Here is a 24,646-nt window from a genome sequence, read left to right as displayed (position 1 = left end):
GTTGCCCAGGCTGGTCTCAAATTCCCAAGCTCAAGTGATCCTCCTGCCTCAGCCTCCCAAATTGCTGAGATTACAGGTATGAGCCATGCCCTGCCATGAAAAGACTAATTCTAGATTGCAATGGCTTTGAATGATTTTCTAAACGTTTAGAGTTTAGATTTCATTCTGTATTACAATCTGGAGCCACGGAATTTTTTGTTTGTTTTTTAAAGTGACACCATTAAAAATTCATTAAATATAGCTGACTATTATCTGGCTAGACATCTAAGCAAACTTCTTGAATGTTTGGAAAACAGATTACCCTTTCACTGAGACACCTGTTGGTTTACCACATACTTCTTATTTGACTATGTTTAGCATCAGAAAGTCCCTATGCTCAAAAATACCTCTTTTATCAAATTAGATTAACAAACTGCATCTCTTAAGATGCAGTAACTTTTCTTAAGATCCAATGGCTAGAATATAGGAATTTGGGTTGGATTGGGAAGTGGGGGATGACGGTGGCAAAAAATTGAAGATTAAAAAACGAAATACAGGCCGGGTGTGGTGGCTCACACCTATAATCCCAGCACTTTGAGTGGCTGAGGCGGGCGGATCACGTGAGGTAAGGAGTTCGAGACCAGCCTGGCCAACATGGTGAACTCCTGTCTCTACTAAAAATACAAAAATTAGCAGGGTGTGTTTGCGGGCGCCTGTAATCCCAGCTACTCAGGAGGCTGAGGCAGGAGAATCGCTTGAGCCCAGGAGGCGCAGGTTGCAGTGAGCCGAGATTGTGCCACTGCACTCCAGCCTGGGCGACAGAGCGAGACTCCGTTTCAAAAATAAACGACACATTACATGAGATTTATAAAAAGTTGGTAAATACAAATTATTTAATGTAAACTTGCGTATGTATGTATCCATGTGTATACACGAACAAACTGGGAATGTAATGAGACTTGATTTTGTACCGTTTATCCCAGAATTATTCACGCTCATTGAAATTAGTGTTCTCTTTTAAAAGATTCACATTGGGTTGCTTACACATGTACTCCAAAGAAATTGCCCTTTTCCCCTTACCTGCATCTGGCTGGCATAATCAACTGAACAATATTCTCTCTTTCCTTTTTTCACCTACAAGTGGGGCAGAAAGGGGAAGGGAGCAGCCCTCATTCTCTCAGCAAACTTATTGTGCACTGACCACGCGCGAAAGCGCTGTGCTCAGAGAAACAAAACCTAACCAGTTGTGGCCCTCGAGGGTGTGTGGGTGGGGAGAGCTGCAGACACAGGAAACTGTAACACGGCGCGTTAAGGGCTCTAACTGAACTTAAGGACCAATGGGGCCACCAAGCAGGAAGTGACTGACTTGCCCGCGTGTGTCTGAACCGCTTTCACAGGGAGGCAACTTTTGAGTAACTGCGGGGCTGGAGGGTGGGGGACACCGGAGGGAACCGCAGGGACGCGCCGACTTCGGACGCGGAGTTGTGGATGTGGGAGAGAAGCGACCCAGAAGTCGAGGCCCGAGGCGGGCGGGGGCTGGGCTCTGGCAAGCGGCTTTCTGGAGTATCGTCCATCTGTCAATACAGGCTACGCGGCTCAGTGGCCCTAATTCGAGAACCAAACGTCCCCCGCCGGTCAGTCTTTTCCCTCAGGGCAGTCCCAAGGGCAGCGAGCCCGCGCGCACGAGAGCCGAGCGGGAAGAAGAGCCGAGAGCTAGCGGCCGGGGCCTTGGCGGGCCAGCGGCGCGGGAAGGCCGCCGTGGCAAGGCCGTAGACACCCGCGGACAGGGCAGTTACTCCCGGCATGCTCCTCCTCCCCGGGCGGATTTCAAACCCTCGGCAGCCCCATCTCCCCGCCTTCGCCCCCGGCCTGCCCCAGCAACAGGCGGTGGCCCGCTTCTCATTGGCCAGGCCTGCGCTGTCGTGTTTTGATTGGCCGCAGAGCCGCCCGGCCCTGCTTCTGCGGTCGCCGCCGACTCCATTTTGTCGGTAGAGGCAGAAGGAGGAGGTTGGGTTGTAGAAGCTGGGGTGGCCGGCAGCTTGCTCATCGGTGTTCGTGGGCTTTGTCGGTCCGTGCCTCGTCTCTCCCTGGAAAGGGAGGGAGGCTTCGACGTCGAGAGGGAGCCACTGCCGCCGTAGTTCCGAGCTTGAAGTCGGTAAGTAGCGGCTGCGCTGCGGGCGCGGCCATGTTGGTGGCTGCGCTCCCCATTGTTGGGGGAAGGAGGCGAGCGGAGGCGAGATCCGGGCACCCGGGCGGGCGCGGGCGGTCGCAGCGCCCCGACCCCTGCGGCTCCGGAGAGATGGGGCCACTGGGAAGTCAAGCCCGTGTGGCGTCAGAGGAGGCGAGTTTTCCAAGTTCAAGTTGTGAATGACTCACAGTCCGGAAATGGCAATTTATTTAGGGTGGTTTATCTGTTTGGAAGGCTCTCTTACCCCTTTGAAAGGAGGGGGCTTAACTATTTGGTAACTTTTCTTGGAACATCAAATTAAAACCAAACCTTGAACGTTGAGCCGTTCCCTCTAGGGAGACATTTTTATAGATTTGAGATGGGCTTAGACTGTTAGGGTTTGTGAGAACTTATTTTAAGACGGGGAGGCGGCGAGGGTGTTCATAACCAAAGGAAACACTGCGTGATGTCTACACGTTCCAAGAGACTGAAAATGGATGTGACGTGTGTGGAAAGATTGAAAAATTCTGGTGGGAGTTTAAAAACACGGTCTCCTGAAAATCCGCCTGAAGCCAATTTTTTGATATGACTCAACATTTAACACTTCGTTATTTGATTTTATACGTGAGAGAATCTGAAGGTCTTTCCCAGGAAAAAGATAAAAACAAAACTTACTGCGGGACTTCGAGACATTTCCAAAAATTCTCCAGGAGTGACTGGATCGCAAGGGTGAAGAGTTTTTAATGATCGTGGTTATGAGGTCAAAGAAAGGCATCTTAAGATAAATTTTCTACCTTTTAGTTCAGGAAGTAGCCTTCTTTACAGTCAACGATTTTTGTAGTAAATCTAAATGATCACTTTCTCAACGTGTTTTTGAAATAATGAAGTAATCTTTACTTTTCTAGCTAGGACTTCTCTCAAACTTGTGTGCTGAGGAGACTCAGATGTTGGCCTCAGCTCCTAGGCTGAACTCAGCAGATCGGCCCATGAAAACTTCTGTATTGAGACAAAGGAAAGGATCTGTCAGAAAGCAACACTTGTTATCTTGGGCTTGGCAGCAAGGAAGAGGACAGGTAGTGGAGATCCTGCAATCTGAAAAGCAGACTGAAAGGTAATCATCATAATGGGCAAATATTTTATGATGGAGCCATCCTAAACTAATTGTTTTTATTTTAAAATAGATTATGCAGATTTGTGGGTAAGCTCATTTTTCTTGAGAGGTATAACAATAAAGGTTGTGCATATATTGGAGTCTGAACAGCTTGCTTTTTGAATTTAAAGCAGCTGAACAGCCTATTACTGAGTCTTGTTCAAAATATCTGGAGTTATAAGTTGGAGCCATAGAAACTTCTTACAGATTTGAACTTAATGGAATTTTACTATTTGTTTCCATTCACTTGTAGGTGACAAAGAAGCTGAAGATGGGTGGTGGAGAGAGGTATAACATTCCAGCCCCTCAATCTAGAAATGTTACTAAGAACCAACAACAGCTTAACAGACAGAAGACCAAGGATCAGAATTCCCAGATGAAGATTGTTCATAAGAAAAAAGAAAGGGGACATGGTTATAACTCATCAGCAGCTGCTTGGCAGGCCATGCAAAGTGGGGGGAAGAACAAAAATTTTCCAAATAATCAGAGTTGGAATTCTAGCTTATCAGGTCCCAGCTTACTTTTTAAATCTCAAGCTAATCAGAACTATGCTGGTGCCAAATTTAGTGAGCCACCATCACCAAGTGTTCTTCCCAAACCACCAAGCCACTGGGTCCCTGTTTCCTTTAATCCTTCAGATAAGGAAATAATGACATTTCAACTTAAAACCTTACTTAAAGTACAGGTATAAAGACAAATGTTAAAATTACGTTCACGGATAGTTGTCAATTGGTCTGAAACAAATTCACTAAGGAATTAATCTATTTGTGTAGAACTGCTAATTAATGTAAAAAAAATAGACCATCTCGTGTTGTGTGCACTCTGATACAATGGTAGTATCAGTGCAACTTAAACTAATGGTATTTGATATTAAGTGTTCTCAACTGAGTAACTTTTAAGTGGAAACCAAGTTTAGATTTGGGGAGTGGTAAAGGAATCAGCTTTTTCTATTGTTAGGGGAAGATAGTAATTTATCATTCATGGAGTAGATTGTTGAAAGTTGGTGAATCAGATTATAAGCTTCAAGCTAACACAAGGATTCAGAATTAGGTAAACATCTGAAAGTTTAGTATATTAGAAACACCCAAACCAGTAATATGCTAACAACCTGATGCACTGCTGAAAGAAAATGTGAATTTTTTGTAATAATTGCATTTTAGTGAATTGTACAGTGGGTGGAAAGGGCATTTGGAGCTCATTAGAATGAGACATAGTACATCCCAATGGCCCTGTTTATTAAATATAATGGATTAAGTGTCTGTCAACAAATACACCAAAACCATTTTTTTATAGAAACAGTATTTAATGGTCACTCAATAGCTTTCAAAATACATTTTTGTATTACAGCACTGCGCAAGCTATTCTAATAGTGATCTGGCCTCATTCCTGCAAAGCTTGCTTTGGGGAGTTGGATAATGTGAAAATTTTAAGTACCTAGGGGAGAAAGAGCCATGTACATATCTGTAATAAACTTGTAGCATATGTAAAGTTTTATTGGCCTTTATCTTACAAAAATGGAATATTTTAGTATGAATTTGCTGAATGTAAGACCGTGGACTGTTTTTTATAGTATGGCCTAATTTTAAAGGTCCAAAATAATTTGTTTTTAAAGTTTGCCCTTGTGCTAAAGTGCCAGTGTATGTATGTTATACTTGATTTGATTGTAAACTACATTTCAAAGTAAATCCAAGTGTAGTAAGTTTTATAACTAAAAAGGTTTAAGCTGCTAAAACTATTTTTAAGAGATGTGAAATGCAGTATGGGACTATTTTTTTTTCCTCCTCTAAGCCCAAAGATTAACTGGAGTCCCTCCAACCTTACAGATTTTTGGGTTTCGCAATCTTATAACCTAGGATACAGGTAGTTTTGAGTATGGTGCCAGTGATGTTTGGTCAAGGGTAGGTGCAACCCAACAGACCACTTATGCAAAAGATGTACTCTTGCATAATACACTGATAACATGTTTTGCCAACCTTAAGAGTAAATGCTTAAACATAAGCGAAACCAGTAGAAGGTATGTGGGTCAGTTTAAAAATTTTGATTGTTAATGCCCTATTTTGTAATTTGGCACCTCTTTTGATGCCTAAGCTGTATTTCTCCAAATAAATCAAGATGAAGTACTGCCCAAGTTAAATATTGATAGCCTAAAGACAAGTTTATATGGTACTTAATGTACATGATATGAATTTGAAGCATAAAATTAAATAAAATTGTTTTTCCCCATTGGCTTGGTTTTATTTTAAAAATGGTTTTGATTGCTTAATATTCTTTTTAAAAATGTCACTGACTTGAAGCTCATAATATACTCAATACTCAAAACTCTTGGACTTCTCTTAAATTTCTGATTATAAAAACAGTCACAACTAAAATGTGACAGGACTGTTGGCTTGAAAAGGGGCAACTAGTTTGCTGACTGATAAAGAAGATATTAGGATTTGATAGCTATGCAATTAAACAACTACTTGAGATTTCTCTCTCCCAGTAGTGCTAACAATCAAAAGGAAAAAAAAAAAAGCCACACATGGAAAACGTTGCAAAGCTTTTCAAAGTTAATTCCATGATCTAGGTTCATAGAAAACAAATTATGAAAGAATTTATCAAGTTGACAAGAACCCTTGTGTTTCAAAATATGTTGACAAATGAAAGTACACGTAACAGAAGCATCACGACCACACCTTGCTGATACAGATTCCAAATGATAGAGCATCTTAAAACTAGTTTGAGTAATACTTAAAATTCTACAACTAGTCCCATGGCAAAGCTGTATTTTTTTCATGCAAACTAGGAAATGATTTGGAGTTAAGGCAGAACCAGCATTTTGTTTCCAGGGTCATTTCTATGGACAATGCCAAGGATTAAAGAATTGAACTTCATGTACTGAACAAATCTCAGCCTAGGTGTCTGTTAAGTTTTTAAGCTATATATTGAATACACTAGATTTTTAGTGGATTAATCTAGTAATACCCTAGATTTTTGGTTTGACTCAAGCAAAATGGGTAAATGGAAGTGGGAGTGGAAGATTACCTATAAAAATTTTAGCAGCTTAAGGGTAACCTGAATAAAAGGTCAGTAACCGTATGAACACTTCATACTTTAGGAAAGGTACTGATAGAGTTTTGGTTAGCCTACAGAATGGTGATAGGAATTTCCCAAATTGATGCAATCGTGAGAACCAAAAATAGCTGGTACAGAGAAATTACCATGTAAGGCTGCTGAAGTCAGCCATATTGTGAACCTTAAGTAAATGCTGTAATTTCAATTTGTCTTCTTTTTGATGGCAGTTATACTATGATGGAATCAGGTCCAAAACCTATCCTTAAGCTTAAAATAAATACTGATAAACTATCCTCTTCCCTAGAACAACTACAATGCAGGAAAAAATCTGAAAGGTTTTGTGTAAGTTTTAGTTTCTAGTATTGTGGTTGCATTCTCGTAGGCAATTTGTAAAGCAAGAGGGACAGAGTGCATCTCTAAAACCTCTTATACAAATTAGGAAAAAGTGTACCCAGGTGGTTACAAATCTAAGGTAGAGCAAAGTCTTAAAAAAACCCAAGATTTATTTTTGGCTCCTAGACCAGTTTATTTCACTTTCCAGCATTCAAAGAAATGTGATCTGCAAAAAACTAGATACAAAGGCCTTTTACTTCTTTACAAACTATGGTTAGTTCTCAATGAATTTACATGCCTCACTTTTTATTCCAAGAAAAATTCCCATTGTGCAATACAAGGGTGAAACAGCTGTTACAAATACACAGAAACATAATAAAGATAACCAATACTGTTAGAGGAAAGGGCAGAGGAAAAAACCCAAGAGAAGAAACCTTTTCCACAGTGACTAGCAGAATGTCTTGTAGATACCAATAACTGAAGACAAACAGGTTGCTCACTTCTTCCTATCAAGTCATCCAATCTAAAATGAGAATAGTTCATGCCTAGGATAGGCTAACTATAGGCTTTGCTAGTCCTCCTTCATAGTAGAATGCCATCAGATTATTCCTGAGCTATCGCTCAAGTCACAGCTACTTCAGAATATAATCTCAGGTTTTGTAAACAGGAACATGGTCAAAATGCAATACAATGGAAAATCTCTACAAGAGAATGAGATTTGGAAAGCCATGCTTAGAGTCTCTGAGCCACACAACCATGAGATCTTGGATAACATTTAATCTCTCATCCAGGAACATTATCCATTTGCCTTGTAAGGTTGTGAGGAATGAATAGCATATGCAGGAAGCTATCACATGATGGGTATTCTACAAAGCACAATTTTCTCATCTGTAAAATGGGAATAATACCCATTTCCCAGGAGTGTTTTTAGGATTAAATAGGAATATTTGAAAAGCACATGGTTCAGCACAATAAGTGCTCAATAATATTGACAGCATTCAGTACAAAGAGAACCACAGAAGAGATCCTAAAGCAATTCATTCAACAGATGTAAAAATTAAAGAGGGCCTTTTCTGATTTACCATAATTAAATACTTTAGAGAACTACCAACTATCGTTATTGCAGTTATATATGTATTTACCTAAATTTTTTAAAAACAAAATCCCAACTCAATATGCAACTTAATTCCCCCCCCTTAAATGTCTTAACTTCAAAAGGAAATGGAGAAGGGAGGTAGAGGGCAAAAAAGTCTATGACCTCTACATATTCTTTTAAAAACACACAGAACCTCTGTCCTAACAACCCACTATGTTAATGAGTGTGTAAGGGTATACAAAATACTTTTTGTGATTAAATCTAGTCATTTTGGCTCTAAGTAAATTCTAGATCCCATTATATCAATTTTACTATCTCCAGGAAAATAAAGCTATAAAAACAATTCCCCATTTGATTAAACAACAAACATGGTAACAAAAGATGAAACAAGTGAAAAATTATGGGCTGTACCCTAGGATCTGACGCTTGCTGTGTGATCTTGGAAAAGTTCAAAAAAATTTTCTAAAATAAAATATGAACAAAAATACCTCCATTTCATACCTCCCTTGAAAATATACCTCTGCTGTATTTTCAAAATTGCTATAAATTAAAAGCTTAGGACTCCACTTCCAGATTTTTAGTTAATAATTTTATATGGAAAGTTTTAAGTATGTGGCAAAAAAGATCACAAAAATAAAATGTGATGGAATCAATGTATAGGTAAAGAAACATCATATCCTAATAAGAAACTAAGGAATCCAAAACATTTTGTGATACTATAAAAGTTATTTATTCGCTATACACATAACATGTCCCCTATAAAATGTACATGTAAATCACTAAAAAGTATAATTTGGTGAACATTTTCTCAATTACAGAACATACTAAATCAGTTGGGATAACAGCTGTCTGCCTCAAAATAATCTAATTATAGCACCCAGTCTCCTTTATACCTAATGCAAAGTTAAATACTTATTTTGGGGGTTATATCCTAGTATGTGTTTGGTGAGGCAGAGTAAACAATATAACTCTAGTATATTACAGTCACTGCACAATAAACCAGTTTATTACAGATTAAAACAAATCATTTTTTCATTATTTGTAATAATGTGATCAAATACTGGATACTTTTAAATGGCAGATAACCACACAATTACTTATCTTTGATAGTATATTGTGTTCTATAATTACATTGATATGAATGGTGTAAAATATTGTTATGAATAATATGCCTCAAACAAAGCAATGAGGCCATACTGTAATGATTCACTAGATTGTGCTCAGTAGACATTTACTGAATAAGGGAATAATCTATTTTTCTCCTCAATTATCCAGGACAATGATTTGCCCATAGTAAGGGCTCAATAAATATTTGCGGAACATACTGACTAGGAAAGAGGTGAGAAGAGATGGGCCCTCTTAGCTGGATGTCAAATATAATTGGAATTTACCTGGGAAGGAGAGTACTTAAAGAAAGATGTAAACTGCATGTGGTGTATACAAGTAAATAAACACAGATGCCAACAAAGCAAATGATTAAGCAGAAAACACTGGCACCAAAATAAACAAAGGCAAGATTCGCCAATAATGGCAAAAATGGAACTTTTATATTGGACCATACCTTTTCCCACCCAATTCAGTTTGAGACAGACCAACAGAGGCACTGTAAGAGACTATGGCTGTCTTCCTTGATATTCAGACATCCTAGTTTCCAATAATTTATTATGGACCTGTTACCCATGAATCAATATAAACCTATTCATATTTAGGGATTAGTTTCCACAAGTACAAAGTTGAATTTCCTTTTATTTGTCCTAAAATGCTTACTTTCAAACTTGAAGGGACTTCAATTATTCCATGTAGTTTTCGATAACATTCTTTTATCTTTTCAGACCAGAGTCAAAATATTCGTACAGTATTCATACTGCAGCACCTTCCACCCACCCTTTGGTCGCTTGAACTGCCCTTCTTTGGTTCTTTTTCCGCTTTCAGATCTTTCTTGAAGTGTAGTAAGCAGAACTGTACTGGGTATTCCAGCTGCAGTTTGGTCTTAAATAAAAGAAGGATGTTTGTCAGTTTGGTTTTCTTTATTCTTCTCTGTGGTATACAGGATTTTGTTAGTTGAACTGGATGTAGCAGCTTACTGGGCCAAATTTTCAAGAGAATAATACAATAGTTCCCAGGTCTTTCCCCTGGGATGTAACTTAACAGCTCATACTCTATGTAGCACCTTTCCTCTCTCACTGAAGCATTATCTCTCACTTTTCTTCTTGCTTACTTGGCTTAAAAAAAAAAAAATGCAGAGAGATCTTAAGTAAAAGGAGAGGTGAAGTGTGTCAGCCCTCATTTGAGTATTGATATAACCATTCTATTTATTATTGAGCCCAGTACCACATACACAGTATGTACACTCAGTAGGTGGGGGACTCAACTACATCACCCAAAACTAACATAAAACACTACGTAAAGATCCTCATCAAGTATCAGTAGGATCCAAACTACCATGGGTTCAACTGTAATATAGTCCTTTTGAAGCTGTTAGGTGTGTCACTTTAGGAACATATAAGGTTCTCAATAGTCCAAGTCTAAAAATAAGTTGACACAAGTAAAAATAAAAATGAAATTAGGCCTTCAAGTTCTATACAGAAAATGAACAATTTCAATGAGCTAGCTCCTCAATCTACTTCTCTCAAATTATAGTCTGTAAAACAAACAACACCCCCCACCCCCCAAAACTAAGGACCATGCCTTGGCTTAAATCCTGGCTCTGCCTTATAGTCTTTTCTTTGTGCCTCAGTTTCCTTATCTTTGATATGGGGAAAATAAAAGTATCTTTCTCATAGGGTTTTGTGAAGAGTAAATGAGTTAACACATAGCCTTTTCAAGTGTCTGGCACATCATGAATACTTAATAAATTAGCTGTAATTGTCATCAAGTAGATAGTATTCGAACCACAAAATACCTAACCTACTTCCCCAAAGAGGTTATCACTTAGTATTAGCTGCTCATCAACATTCAATTCAAATTGATTTAAAATCATGTCATAAACGTTAAGTCCCAACGCATCTTGTTTACGAAGAGGGAGAGCAGAATTACTGGTCCATCCAATAAAGAAAGTATAAACTTAGAATTGGCTGATCCAAATTTCATCTTAACACACTACCAAACAACCTCTTAAGTTAGTTAACCCAAGAGGCTCAATGAGCAATCATGAAACAACTTTGATATTACACAATGAATTTTTAACTACTGTGTAAAAGATGTACCTTTCTGACAAGTTCTATCATTTCCAAAGTAAAAGTTGTGCCTAGTGCAACACTGATTAAAAATATTCCTAAATCTATAAAGGACTGTTTCCATTGTTATTTTAGAATCATATTCAATACTGTAATAATTCCAGTTAATCATATTTCCTTCATTTTGTTTTTATTATAGCATGTTTGCTTAATTTACAGCAAGCAGAAAATAAGCTGGGTCTTGTTTTGATCCAAACATTGATGTTTTAAAGGTTGTACACAATATTTGTTAAAAAGAACATATAAAAATACCTTTTTAGAAGCCTCTATAAGAAAGAAAATACAAAGTTTAACCCCACAACTTTCCTCTTTGCTAGAACTGCAAACTACTGCTACAGTTTTAAATAGACTTTTTGTTGTTTAAACTATACATCCAGGAAAATCTAAAAAAATTAAAGAAACGTGCATATAAATGATTGCATAGCAGAACATGAACATTAACTGCAAACAGTAAAGAAATGAAAGTTAGAAATACTATCAAATATACAAAGGTTCTAGAATCAATCCTTTAAACACATTCCACAAACAGTATTTAAAATCCATCGTTGTATTCTTTACAGGCAAACCCTAGATTACTGAAACCAAAATTGAAAAAAGTAATCCTCTAAAGGAATCGCTTCTCCGTAATTCTCACTTATATCTGTAAGCAAGCAATCTGAGATTTTTAAAGATGCTAGCTTTTTATTCGGAAATGAAATTGGACATGTCAAGTCACTTTTGTCCCCAAAACGATCTTTCAGAGAAATACTAGAAATTATAAATGGTTAAGGGTATTACTTCATTTTTAGTCAGGTACTACACTGATAATCGAAAGCTCAGAAGATGTGACTCTTGCTTAAAACTGACTAATCCTTTTTCCCAAATTATCTTAAATTTCATGGCACCACAGAATCACCTAGAGTGAGTGTTGTCTTTCAACTTGCCTCGAATTAAATAAACTGAGGTGTGAAAAGCAGGCCTCCCTCACAAAGAGGTAGGCAAATTTTGATACAAATGCACGAGCCAAGTGCTGTAAGCATCAAAATTTCAGTTTTTACACTATGCACACACACACAAAACTTACTTTGAAACAATTTACTTGTTTCTAACAGGAGTAAAAAAACTAAGCAATATTATGGTCAACAACGCTCCTTAAACTTTAGAATAACTACATAAGAATATTCCTTTCTCCTTAAAATTATTTTTGCCATCATCGACCTGCTCAAATTTTAAGGTGAGTTTTTGTGTTTTCTATGTTCCAAACCTTCACAGGAACCAGAAAAAAAGCAGTGAAGGTTCCATGTTTCAGTCAAAAACTCAATTTCCCAGCTGGCATCATTCCCCAAGACAGTGGGGTTAACAAAAGAACTAATCCACACTGCATCAAAAATAATTATCATTCGCCTAGACATCTGGTTTTGCTTTATTGTTTTGTTTTGTTTTGTTTTTGAGACGGAGTCTCGCTCTGCTGCCCAGGCTGGAGTGCAGTGGCGTGATTTTGGCTCACTGCAACTTCCACCTCCTGGGTTCAAGCGATTCTCTTGCCTCAGCCTCCCGAGTAGCTGGGATTACAGGCATGCGCTACCATGCCCGGCTAATTTTTGTATTTTTAGTAGAGACGGGGTTTCACCATATTGATCAGGCTGGTCTCAAACTCCTGCCCTTGTGATCCACCCGCCTCGGCCTCCCAAAGTGCTGGGATTACAGGTGTGAGCCACCGCGCCCGGCCGGGCCTAGACATCTTGATAAGACATAAAGGTCCAACCTGAACCTAAATGTGTCTGAGCAGTCAGTGTTGTACTGTGGCTACTACTTCACTTTTGTATCATTCTATCTTATTAGCAAGCTACATTTCTAGGTTAACAGTTTCTACCAAATATGAATATGAAAGTTTATTTTTAATGAGACAATGTTGCAAATTATGGTCAACCAACATCTTTTCACCAAATACTTCAAGCATAAAAAATGAGAATCTTTACAAAAATATACAGAGACACCACAAATTGGTAGCTGCCCATAACATTAAACAAACTGGACTCTTAAGAGTGGCTTCTCAACAGCATATCATTTTAATTATAACCATTGCCCGGTACAGGGAAAACTAACAAGTGTTTTTTAAGCATCATTGCAACATTGTATTCCTGATAATTTAAGTAAACCAAACTATGAGTAAATGAATGATACATGCCTAAAAATGACCATGGTTTATACTATCAGTGGCCACTGGACTTAGGACTAGTCCAAGACCTTGATCTAGATTTTGACCTAGACCTAGACTGTGATCTTGACTGAGATTTGGATCTAGGTGGTTCTTTTTTCCTTGATTCCTTTTCATATCTTGAGCCAGACTTATAATGTGTTTTGGAATCTGTTTTAGAGGTGCCTCTAGTTTTGGTGTGAGATGCAGACCTAGAACGTGATTTAGCCTTCATTTCTTTCTTGGGCTGGGACTTGGACCGTGATCTTGAATTGGATTTAGATCTTGAAAAAGATCGATTTCGGTGTTTGAATCTTTCAAAACAGAGGAGAGATATAATTAGAGTAAAAAAATTAGATTCTATATTAATCAAATTTGTTATTTTTAGAGCAAAAGTTCACTCTGAAATTTAAAAAAAAAATGAGTCTTTTTCAAAGCAAAGTTATTTACCTATCATTGTCGGAATGGCTTCTGCTACGCCGTGGTCTTCCAGTCGGTCTACTGCTAAAAAGCATATCAGAAAAAGCGGTGACAAATATCTATTCATAGAGGCAAAGTTTCTAATTAAAAGCAAACCATAAAAGTTTTAAAATAAAATGATACCATATTTTTTGTCTCAATGAAACAGTCAATGTATATAATTAAAAGTATACAAAAAAGTAAAAAAAACTTAAATGCTAACAAATACATTTTTTAAACAGATCACTGTGCTACACGGCACACTTACTTTCTAGGACTATATGATCTTCTATAGTTGTAATCAAAAGACCGACTTCTTGATCTCCTCCTTTCATAACTTCGGCTTCTAGAACGTCTGTATCTGTCATAATCATCATAGCGTGAAGAACTGTACACATTCCTCCCTTCCTTGGCTTTCATCTGATTTGGTGCTAGGAAATACATAGAACAGAAATACTTAGAAATATTAAAAACAGTATTAAAGCCCTCAATAAATAGGAAAAAAAATCCCTGCATCTCCTCTTGTATCCCAAACAGAGTATGTATGACCGGGTGGTGGCTCATGCCTGTAATCCTACTACTTTGGGAGGTTGAGGTGGGATGATCCTCTGAGCCCAGGAGTTTGAGACCAGCCTGGAGCAACATGGCAATATCCCATTTTTACAAAAAATAATTAGCTGGGCCTAGTGGCTTGTGCATGTATTCCAGCTACCCGGGAGGCTGAGGGGTAAGAGTTTGCGGCTGCAATGAATTGTGATTACACCACTACACGCCAGCCTGGGGGTCAGAGACCCTGTCTCAAAAAAAAAAAAAAAAACAATTGCGTACGCGTTTTGGCTTTTTTTTTTTTTTTTTTAATTCTTGAGACCAGGGTCTCGCTGTGTCATCCACACTGGAGTGCAGTGGCGCAATCTCAGCTCACTACAACCTCCACCCCACACCAGTTGAAACCATTCTCCTGCCTCAGCCTCCTGAGTAGCTGAGATTACAGGCACGCACTACCACACCCGGCTAATTTTTATATTTTAGTAGAGACAGGGTTTCACCATATTGGCCAGGCTGGTCTCAAATTTCTGACCCCAAATAATCCACATGCCTCGGCCTCCCAAAGTGCTGGGATTATAGATGTGAGCCACTGCACCAGGCCTGGAGTCTTTTTTTTTTTTTTTTTTTTTGAGACGGAGTTTTGTTCTTGTTACCCAGGCCAGAGTGCAATGGTGCAATCTCGGCTCACCACAACCTTCTCCTCCTGAGTAGCTGGGATTACAGGCATGCACCACCACGCCAGGCTAATTTTGTATTTTTAGTAGAGACAGTGTTTATCCATGTTGGTCAGGCTGGACTCAAACTCCTGGTGATCCGCCCCGGCCCACCCTGACCTCCCAAAGTGCTGGGATTACAGGCTTGAGCCACTGCGCCCAGTCCTGGAGTCTGTTTTTAGAGGTATCTGTAGTTTTGGTGTGAGATGGAGATGCAGAACGTGATTTAGCCTAGGCTGGGTTGAGATAACTGCAAATTTTCATCTTCAGAAAAGCATGTATTTATTTCAAGAAAGTTTATTAGAAGACTGTTTTATGTTAAAAATAATACTAATATCCCCAACTATTTTCAAAGTCTTCTCACCATCTAGCTTATCAGCCAAGACCTGGCAACTATTCTGACACTGGGAATCCATACCATAAAAGGATTTTTACAAACTCCAAATGGAAGTGAGTGGCTTTTTGTTATAAGATTGGGTCTTGCTACCACCCAGCCTAGAGTGTAGTTGTGCAAACACAGCTCTCTGCAACCTCAACCTCCTGGGCCCAAGTGGTCCTCCTGCCTAGCGGGGACCACAGGTGTGCACTATCACGCCTGGCTAATTTTTTGTTTTATTTTTTTGTGGAGATGGGGTCTCACTTTGTTGCCCAGGCTGGTCTCAAACTCCTGGGCTCTGGCAATCCTCTCGCCCAGGCCTCCCAAAGTGGTGGGATATAGGCGTGAGCAACCACACCCAAGCATTTTACATTTTTAAATGGTTGAAACAAATGAACCATGTGCTGATTTGGAATGATCCTGCCACAGATTCCATTCATTAAGAACACAATTAACAAAATATTTATAGGTGGCCTATGAACAATGTGCAGTGTCAAAATGCAGTAATATATAATTACAGTACTAAGACCCTAAGCAGAATAAGGCATTCCTAAATGCCTTATAGACACTTCAGTTCTTATCTCATTCAATTCACTGAAGCAGATACTTAATGTACTGAAGTACATATAAATAACACAATGCATAACCAGGAATCTATTACCCAACTGAAGAACTAGAGTTACCAATATTTTTTTTTTGAGATGGAGTCTCGCTCTGTCACCCAGGTTGGAGTGCAGTGGCCGGATCTCAGCTTACTGCAAGCTCCGCCTCCTGGGTTTACGCCATTCTCCTGCCTCAGCCTCCCGAGTAGCTGGGTCTACAGGCGCCCGCCACCTCGCCCAACTAGTTTTTTGTATTTTTTAGTAGAGACGGGGTTTCACCATGTTTGCCAGGATGGTCTTGATCTCCTGACCTCGTGATCCGCCCGTCTCAGCCTCCCAAAGTGCTGGGACTACAGGCTTGAGCCACCGCGCCCGGCCGAGTTACCAATATTTTTTGTCTACTCAAGAGCTCCTCTTCTCCTCAGAGCAGCTTTTTTTTTTTTTTTGAGACAGTCTCTCGCTCTGTTGCCCAGTCTGGAGTGCAGTGGCGCAATCTTGGCTCACTGCAACCTCTGCCTGCCGGGTTCAAGCAATTCTCCTGAGTAGCTGGGACTACAGGCGCGCGCCACCATGCCTGGCTAATGTTTTGTATTTTTAGTAGAGATGGGGTTTCTCCATGACCTTGTGATCCACCCGCCATGGCCTCCCAAAGTGCTGGGATTACAGGTGTGAGCCACCGCACCCTGCGGTTATTTTAATCTCTTAATTAGTATCTTGCCCAAGGTAACATAATGGCTAAGCCAGAATTCAAACACAGGTCTATTTGACTCTAAAACCTGTACTCCTGCCTGGTAAGTATGAAGCGAACATCTGGTAAGCCTGCATAACCAACTTTCAGAAGAGTCCACATGTATTTTAGGCATTCTCATTTCCACTTCCTACCTACACTTACCCCAAAACTTTGTAATACATCTGGAAAATATGATGAAATATTCAAGATACTCCATTTTCTTAAAAACGATCCGTTTGGGATCACGCCTGTAATCCCAATCCCAGCACTTTGGGAGGCTGAGGCGGGTGGATCACCTAAGGTGGGGAGTTCAAGACCAGCCTGGCCAACATGGTAAAACTCCGTCTCTACTAAAAATACAAAAATTAGCCAGATGTGGTGGCATGCACCTGTAATCCCAGCTACTCAGGAGGTTGAGGTATGAGAACTGTTTGAACTCGGGAGGTGGCGGTTGCAGTAAACCGAGATCATTCCACTGCACGCATTCCAGCTTGGGAAACAGAGTGAGACTGTCTCAGAAAAAAAGAAAGAAGAAAAAAAAAAGGCCGGGCACGGTGGCTCATGCCTGTAATCCCAGCACTTTGGGAGGCCGAGACGGGCGGATCACGAGGTTAGGAGATCAAGACCATCCTGGCAAACATGGTGAAACCCCATCTCTACTAAAAACAAACAAAAAAAATTAGCCAGGCGTGGTGGCGGGCGCCTGTAGTCCCAGCTTCTCGGGAGGCTGAAGCAGAAGTATGGCGTGAACCCGGGAGGCGGCGGAGCTCGCAGTGAGCAGAGATCGCGCTACTGCACTCCAGCCTGGGCGACAGAGCGAGACTCTGTCTCAAAAAGAAAAAAAAAAAGAGATCCTTTTGGGTTTTGAACAGATACACAAATTGCTTAAATTCTTAAAAAAAAAAAAAAAAAAAAACACACAAAAAAAATGCTTCATACATATCAGGCATAAGGGTACTTACTCTTTCGATCCCCCTGGGCAAACTGTATTTCAATCTGCCGTCCACAAATCCACTTTCTGTCCAAATTATGTAAAGCGTCTTCAGCATCACGAACATCCTCAAATGTGCTAAATGTTAAGGGGCTTGGGAAGTTTTGCAAACTTTGATAATGAATGAGAGTTCAGCTGGTATGTCTGGAACAATTCACAATCTCCCAATATTATTCCAGAAAATCAACCAGACCCCCACTTACTAGTTGGTGATTCAGTTGGATTCAGCCATTAACACTTCACACTATAAAAGCACTTGTGTTTTCCTAAGGCATACATTTGAAAATGTATGAATACATATTGCAGTAAAGTTATTATTGAAATAAGATCTGTTATAGCTGAATCACCAAGTTGTCCTAACCAAAAATTTTCCTAAGTTTTAAGAATTAAGTTTACAAGACAAAAAAGAAAAACGAATGTCAGTTCTACGTTGTATGCTAAAATAAAAATTTCTTAAAATAAAAAAGAAAATGCCAATAGTTCTTGTGTAAGCAAGCAGTATATGCCTTACCTTACAAGAGACGAAAGCATTAACTTCAAATTTATTTTGCTGTTTTCTTTCTCGTATCTATCTAATACTACTATTTCATTTAGCTGTCTTCCTTCCACTGCATGGGAAGATAAGCACGCTAGCCATTTGTGGGCATCAAGACAGAGTCAAGCAGTACTCAAGACAATCACTGTATCAAAAGCGTTATTACATCCATGCAGACTGTAAAAGCATGCTATCAAGAAACAGATCACTGTAAGGACTCCTAGACTAGAAAGCCCTAACCATGACCCTAAATATACAACTTCTTGCAAAGAAATGGGTTTGAGACTGGTTTCCAACTTGAGAATTTCGAGATATTATTTACCAGCCTTAAGCAGGAACTACTGGTACTTGTTTTTGATCTGAGAAGCTAAGCTGCTTGTCCTCCCTGGTCATGACAACAATACTACTACAAGAACTCCTGGTTTTACATAGCTATTCTGTCCAAACCTAGCTCCTTTCCTAAAACCATCATTATAATAGAGACCAAGTATACATTCAAGGCAGTGTTTGATATAAATGGTTTGGAAAGAGCTAGGTTAGGTACAGGTTTTCATTCTATCCTAAAAATCATTACTCTAGTTTGCACATTTCTATTTCCTGAATTTGAGAGAAAACACAAAACTGCAGATTTAGAGAGGTGATTTTAAAAATCCCTGAAGTGATACACTCCTTTTTCGAGACCGATACTGGTATTCTTTTACTATAGAGACTAAAAGGTCTGCCTTACTAGACTTCCCACTTTTTGTTCTGAAAGGAATTAAGGACTGCAGGTTTCCAGCTCTCTCTTCCTGAGGCTGTCATGAACGGATTAAATGGAAGGACAAGTTTTAAATAACTGGGCTTTCAACATGAAAAGGCAAAGGTTGATGGGGAGTTCAGAACCTTGAATACTGTAACTGAACATCCCTCAAGATTAATGCAGCTGGGCTCTAAACTAATTGGAAGGAATAAGTTCACTTAATGGGTATACTACTATGTTACCCCAAGAGACAGAATATAATAAGTATAAAAAGGATTTATATTGAGAGCCATAAAAATTATTAATGAGAGCAGAGCATCCTCTCTGGGGCTACTTTCAAAAACAATCCTGGGCTGATGGCAAGTTTCTACTTTACTCAGTAAGCCAGGGATAGGAAGAAAAGGCTATTGCAAATGGAGTCAGACAGAAGAGACAGCAGCAGCAGAGGCAGTCAAATATCACTCTGATGTCAACCATGGAGAAATTTGTACTTTATGGTCTTTTCAAAAATGAAATTGATAAGCCTGTTACTTATTTCAACTATTTTAAGACCACAGACTTACTGAATACGTATTTTAAAATTATCATTCTCCTTTAGATTGCTTTGAATTGCTAGCCTTTTCTGCCTCAAATACCACACACTCTTGAATCACACTACTACTGACCTTGATTCCTGGGCCACCCAACACTAGGTAAAATCAGGTCTATGTTGTAAGCCAGAATGCACCACTACCTTTATTTACTAAGCCAGATATAGCTATTATCTTCTCTGTAATGGAGCTTTGCAACCAATGCTCACAACTGTCCTTGATCACTGGCCCGGCAGGAGTAGCTTTTGGCTTTTTCCCTGTAAGTCTCACTAGGACTCCACTAACTTAAAAGTTTGAGGCCCATTGAATTTAAGCAGGAAGAATTTTTCCTAGTCTGAGGCCCACAACCCAAACCCTTGTTGCAGGGAGATGATCTCACTGAAAGGAGGAGGGTCACCTGACTCTGGGTCAGGGACCAGTCTCCCATAGGTCCCAGTTGGGTACCTATACCAGGGAGAAGGCCTTCTGCAACTCATTCAGGGCCAACTGATCATGTGTGCTAAAGCAGCGCAGAGCCAGCAGTCTTCACAGGGTTAAGATAAAGAAGTTAAGGGTTTGTGTGTATCCCCAGCAACCACTTTAAAATCTATATATAAACAGAATTTCTAGTGGCTCTGATCCTACAAGACCACCCGAGCTGTTTCTAAGTAGTCCCCAGTGCATGCACCTGTCTCTCCTTTAAGCAGGGCTCTGTGGCTTAACCCCAGAACCCCATGCTACTTCAAAGAGCACACTGCCTGCTACTCTGTGGCATCTGACCACCTGGTCCAAAACCAAAATAAGCTGAATTTAATCTTAAGAATATACATCCTGTTACACTTTAACTTGATAAGAGAGTGCATTTATACAAGACCACAATCACAACATCAAAGGCTCACATAAATCAAGTTACAGGTTTTGTCACTAGACCAAACCAGAATAATTTTGAAAATTAACTGCTAACAAAACATTAAAAAAAAAAAAAAGAAAAAGAAAAATAGTTATTCTGTAGGATACATCAGGTATGACTCCTTTAATCTTGGCCATCATTCAACTTCATCTTGACCTTTAACTCTTTAAGTGCTTGTCAGAAGGACTTGTCATGAGATGCTTGGCCAAATATGACAGATGGCTTTATCTTTAACTTTGAAAAACAACCTTTTCCCCCTTTTGTAGATAAAGCGAGGCTTTGTCTCCCATTAGGCTTGTCCTTCTTCCAGCTTTTCTTTATTTTTTCTTTTCCCAAACTCTCCCTTCTCTTCAAGCCTGATCCTTAAGAGGTCTTTGGCTTGTCTACTTGCCTTAAGTGTTGAACTCTACGCTAAAGGTTCTTTCATGCTTTCTCTTTGGGGTCGCCATAACTGTACAGCTTTACATTCTCTGAGGTAACAACAGAGGACAGCAAATTAGGGGACAATATTAAAGAAGTTTACCTCATTGTTATACAATTTGTTTTTGATCAAGTGATTCAAATTAACAAACAAGAATACCAAATTTTAATTGCTAAGCACAAGAACATATTAACTTTTAACGGACTTACATTAAAGGTAGTAGCAACCAGAGTGCATTCAAATTTAAATCACATATATAATCATCGACTTGAGTTTCAGAAGCATGAATGGGAATTTAAATATTTTACCATTTTTGGATTAACTTTAATAACGACAGCAATGTGTGAGTCAGAATTAATTTTCAAAAATTTGAAGACAGACATTTATTAGAGGACACAAAGAAACTACTTTTTAGATGTTACCACTTACATAAACTTGAATTTCAAACTTCAACACCCCTCACTAATCAGCCATCTGAAGAAAGGATATTGAACATAAGCAAATCCTCTTGGACGGCGAGTGTAGAAATCAAGTGGAACATACACATCAACTATAGGACCATAACGACCAAATTCACGCCGCAAGTCTTCAGACCTAAAACATCATAAAATTTTTATGTCCAAGTCCTTAAGATGTATAGGCAATATATCTTTCTGATGAAGGAAAGCTAGGATCCAAGAATTTGGAAGATAAAAATGCAGTTTACATTAGCAGGACAACAGCAGACATATGGTACAAGGGAATGACCACAATTTTTATTTTTATCTACAGCCTTCGTTTTTCATAAAAGGTACAGCAGCATTAGGTTGTATATAAGCATTTTTTTTTTTTTACTTTATATTACAGCATCAAATCGACTCTAGTACTCTGAAAAATACCAAGCACTTATTTTTACTCCCCAATTTTAGCGACAGGTTTAGACACAACAATAGGTAAATATGGTCCGAAAAATTCACAAATATCGAAATCCTTAAGTGTCAAAATCACGTAAAGGGAAAATTTCTCTAGACGCTAACATAACTACTATTGCTTTCTTTCCTGCTTAAATTTAAAACAAAAGCAAATCACAAAGCTAGCAAAAAAAAAAAAAAAACCCACAAAACACCAAAAACCCAAACCACTTATTTTTTGTGTGTAGATTATCTGTGAAATAAGAAGCCTCATCTTGTAGTAAGAACTCTTCCAAAATAATCTGAAGGCAACTCGAAACAAGGGAATGGTGAGAACAAAGCCTATTTAAGGTAGGTCTGAATTAACCTAATTTAATTGTCAACGTCCTAATGATTGAGGCTTCCCAAACCTCCCTTTTCAAAGGATGACCAGAATTTCCAGGAAATAAGAAACTACTCGCAACATTTAACTGGAAAAATCTAACTCCCCAAATCTCAACGCTCCCTTTCTCCAAACACCTCTAACAGATTAAAACTCCCAAATATTAATAACGGCAACAACAAAAAAGATAAATAGCAGCAAGATTCCTCTCCCTCGATCCCGTTATTTCACCTCACTCGAAAAAAAAAATCTCTGGGTCAAGGGGGCGTGAACCTCGAAGAATGAACTTCAAATCAATGCGGGGGCTGCCGTCGGGTCGCGGAAAGGCCGCGGCATGGGGCTGCGCGCTCGGGGACGAAGCCGGGAGAAAGGGGCTACGAACTGCGGAGGGGGAGGGGACCGAAAAACGCCGCCACGCGGCCCGGCGAGGGCAGAGGCGCCGCCCTCGCTCCCACGCGGCGGCTGAGGCCGGCTGCGCGGCCTAGTTCGGCGCCAAAGCGGGCGCGGGACCCGCCATCTTCACCCAGTCCCCTCCCCCGGCCCAGTGCCGCCACCACCACCAGGGTCCTCTCCGGGCGCCTGCGGCCTCCCCGCCTAGGCCCGGGGTACCTGCCTTGTACCTACCTGGTGTCGTCGGCCACGTTCCTGACGAACAGAGACGTGTTGGGGGGACGCAGGTAGCGGGACATGGCGGCGGCTTGTCTCGGCCGGGCGCACTAACGGGCTCAGCAAACCGTCCTCGGCTCCGTCGGCCGAGCCTCAGACACACACAGCTAGAGGGCTCTGCTACGGCAACCGACTCTTCTCGCGAGACTTCACTCCCGCCTCCACTCCCCCTCCTACCTCCGCGCAAAGTCGGGCCCGCAACGGTTCTTTCCCGCGAGATCATCAGGCTTGCGACTGCGCATGCGGAGGGCTGGCGCACGCGCCTAAGCCTCGGTCTCATTCATTGGTCTCTTGCGGTGCCTCTTACCTTCCCCCCCAGCCTGTTCTTTCTTTCTTTAGGTCTTCATTTTCCCGCCCTTTTCTACCTTGCACTCCCCTTCATCCCCACCCCCAAATCAGGAAGCAGATGTTTTAGTCTTTAGGCCAAACTTTGCAGTTAGTACTAAATGGACAGATTTTTAAACTATTTAATTCAGAAAGGCTGCCTTAAATTTCTCATTTGGTCCAAGTTAATGCCCTGCTTTTATTTTGCCTTAAATTTCCCGTTTGGTCCAGGTTATGCCCTGACCAGCAAAATAAGGATTTAAAGCTTCTTGTATTGAATGTGTAAAGGAAGGAGGTGTGTGCCCTTGCGCAGAGCTGGGCCTGCCTCTCCAGTGCTTACAGCCCGCCTTTACCCCTCACCCACACCCTGGCCATCTCCACTTAGTCACGTATTTGGCTCCCAGCCTGGGTGGGACCAAACCTCACACTGTAGGTTCATGACTGTGGTCATTTGTAATGTATTGTTTGTTGCTGACGGCTTCCCGGGTATGCATCGGAGCTGTATTGCAGTGGTTCTCAAACTTTTTGGTCTCAGAACGCCTTTATATTATTGTGCATTATGGAAGATTCCAAAGAGTTTTTTTTTTTTTTTAAGTGTGGATTATACCTATTAATAAATAGTTAATGAGAACTTAAAATAGAGGAAACTTCGGCTGGGCTCGGTAGCTCATGCCTGTAATCCCAGTACTTTGGGAGGCCTAGGCGGACGGATCACGAGGTCAAGAGTTCGAGACCAGCCTGACCAACACAGTGAAACCCTCTCTCTACTAAAAATACAAAAATTAGCTGGGCGTAGTGGTGCGTGCCTGTCATCCCAGCTACTTGGGAGGCTGGGGCAGGAGAATCCCTTGAACCCGGGAGGCAGAGGTTGCAGTGAGCCGAGGTTGCACCACTGCATTCCAGCTTGGGCGACAGGGCGAGACTCTGTCTCAAAAAAGAAAAAAAAAAAAAGAGAGAACTTTGACTCACTCCACTACCCTTTATCACACATCACATCATGTACCCTCTGCAAAACTCCACGTTTGTAGGAGAATGAGCATGAAAATAGCAAATAATCTTTAGTATAGTTTTGACTTTGGAGGCCCTTTCGAGAGCCATTTCCTGCTCGATAAGAGTCAACTTCTGGAGATGAGAGACCTCCGGTTGGAATGCCTCCAGCGTGTGGCACAGTGCCAAGTAGGTAGCAGGGATTCAAGTACTGTTAAATGAGCTTTTATTTACTAAAAAGTCATAAAAGCATTATTTTTGTATCAATCAGCATCTAAGACAAGTGATCTGATACAGGTGATGATAGTTTGCAGCAATCTGTAGCAGAGCTATTCTAAATTTTTGTTTCCCAAGAATATTTGCATGCTTAATGTATTAAATATTGGGCCGGGAAAGGTGGCTTACACCTGTAATCCCAGAATTTTGGGAGGCTGATGTGAAAAACAAAACAAAACAAAAAAAAGTTTGATTCCGTTATGTGTCAGACATTGTGCGAGAAGCTTGAAATTCAGTAATGAAAATCATAGAACTTATATTTCTAGAGGGGGCAATGAGAAAATAAGCAAAGTAAATGCAGGTTTGTCATATGAAAGAAACAGCTATGTGATAAGTTTT

At 40.2% G+C, this 24,646-nt stretch overlaps 2 protein-coding genes across 10 annotated transcripts; one reads left to right on the top strand and one right to left on the bottom strand.

Moving 5' to 3' along the window:
- Positions 1 to 1,932: 1,932 nt before the first annotated feature.
- On the top strand, positions 1,933 to 5,542 carry PNRC2 (proline rich nuclear receptor coactivator 2). The gene is made up of 3 exons (XM_023219665.1): positions 1,933 to 2,134; positions 3,052 to 3,257; positions 3,550 to 5,542. The coding sequence occupies exon 3, from the start codon at positions 3,568 to 3,570 to the stop codon at positions 3,985 to 3,987; it is 420 nt and encodes a 139-aa protein (XP_023075433.1). The 5' UTR covers positions 1,933 to 2,134; positions 3,052 to 3,257; positions 3,550 to 3,567; the 3' UTR covers positions 3,988 to 5,542.
- A 1,309-nt stretch (positions 5,543 to 6,851) lies between these two features.
- SRSF10 (serine and arginine rich splicing factor 10) lies at positions 6,852 to 22,949 on the bottom strand. 9 transcript variants are annotated; one of them, XM_023219663.2, is made up of 7 exons: positions 22,679 to 22,947; positions 21,272 to 21,376; positions 17,580 to 17,683; positions 13,919 to 14,081; positions 13,642 to 13,695; positions 13,404 to 13,505; positions 6,852 to 9,768 (listed from the first exon to the last, which is right to left on the bottom strand). In XM_023219663.2, the coding sequence occupies exons 1-7, from the start codon at positions 22,741 to 22,743 to the stop codon at positions 9,708 to 9,710; spliced, it is 654 nt and encodes a 217-aa protein (XP_023075431.1). In that variant the 5' UTR covers positions 22,744 to 22,947; the 3' UTR covers positions 6,852 to 9,707. The 9 variants fall into 9 exon arrangements, with proteins under 9 accessions (XP_023075431.1, XP_023075427.1, XP_023075425.1 ...); XM_023219661.2 differs by lacking the exon at positions 6,852 to 9,768 and adding an exon at positions 20,469 to 20,831 and having other exon boundaries at positions 11,129 to 13,505; positions 17,580 to 17,686; positions 21,212 to 21,376; positions 22,679 to 22,949; XM_023219659.2 differs by lacking the exon at positions 13,404 to 13,505 and having other exon boundaries at positions 6,852 to 10,001.
- Between the last annotated feature and the right edge of the window lie 1,697 nt (positions 22,950 to 24,646).

The sequence above is a fragment of the Piliocolobus tephrosceles genome, chromosome 1, assembly GCF_002776525.5.
Source record: "Piliocolobus tephrosceles isolate RC106 chromosome 1, ASM277652v3, whole genome shotgun sequence".
NCBI classification, from domain to species: Eukaryota; Metazoa; Chordata; class Mammalia; order Primates; family Cercopithecidae; genus Piliocolobus; species Piliocolobus tephrosceles.
Note: the sequence above shows the minus strand (reverse complement) of the source record. Positions and strands in the feature narration are given on the sequence as shown.

What these genes read in the sequence shown, in the direction of transcription:
- PNRC2 (XM_023219665.1), top strand. Translation starts at nt 3,568, where the DNA reads ATGGGTGGTGGAGAGAGGTATAACATTCCAGCCCCTCAATCTAGAAAT.
- SRSF10 (XM_023219655.2), bottom strand. Translation starts at nt 22,743, where the DNA reads ATGTCCCGCTACCTGCGTCCCCCCAACACGTCTCTGTTCGTCAGGAAC. An exon ending in AACGTGGCCGACGACACCAG is followed by an intron (nt 21,377 to 22,678) that starts GTAGGTACAAGG and finishes ATGATGTTTTAG; the next exon opens with GTCTGAAGACTTGCGGCGTG. An exon ending in AGCCATTCCGACAATGATAG is followed by an intron (nt 13,506 to 13,641) that starts GTAAATAACTTT and finishes CTGTTTTGAAAG; the next exon opens with ATTCAAACACCGAAATCGAT.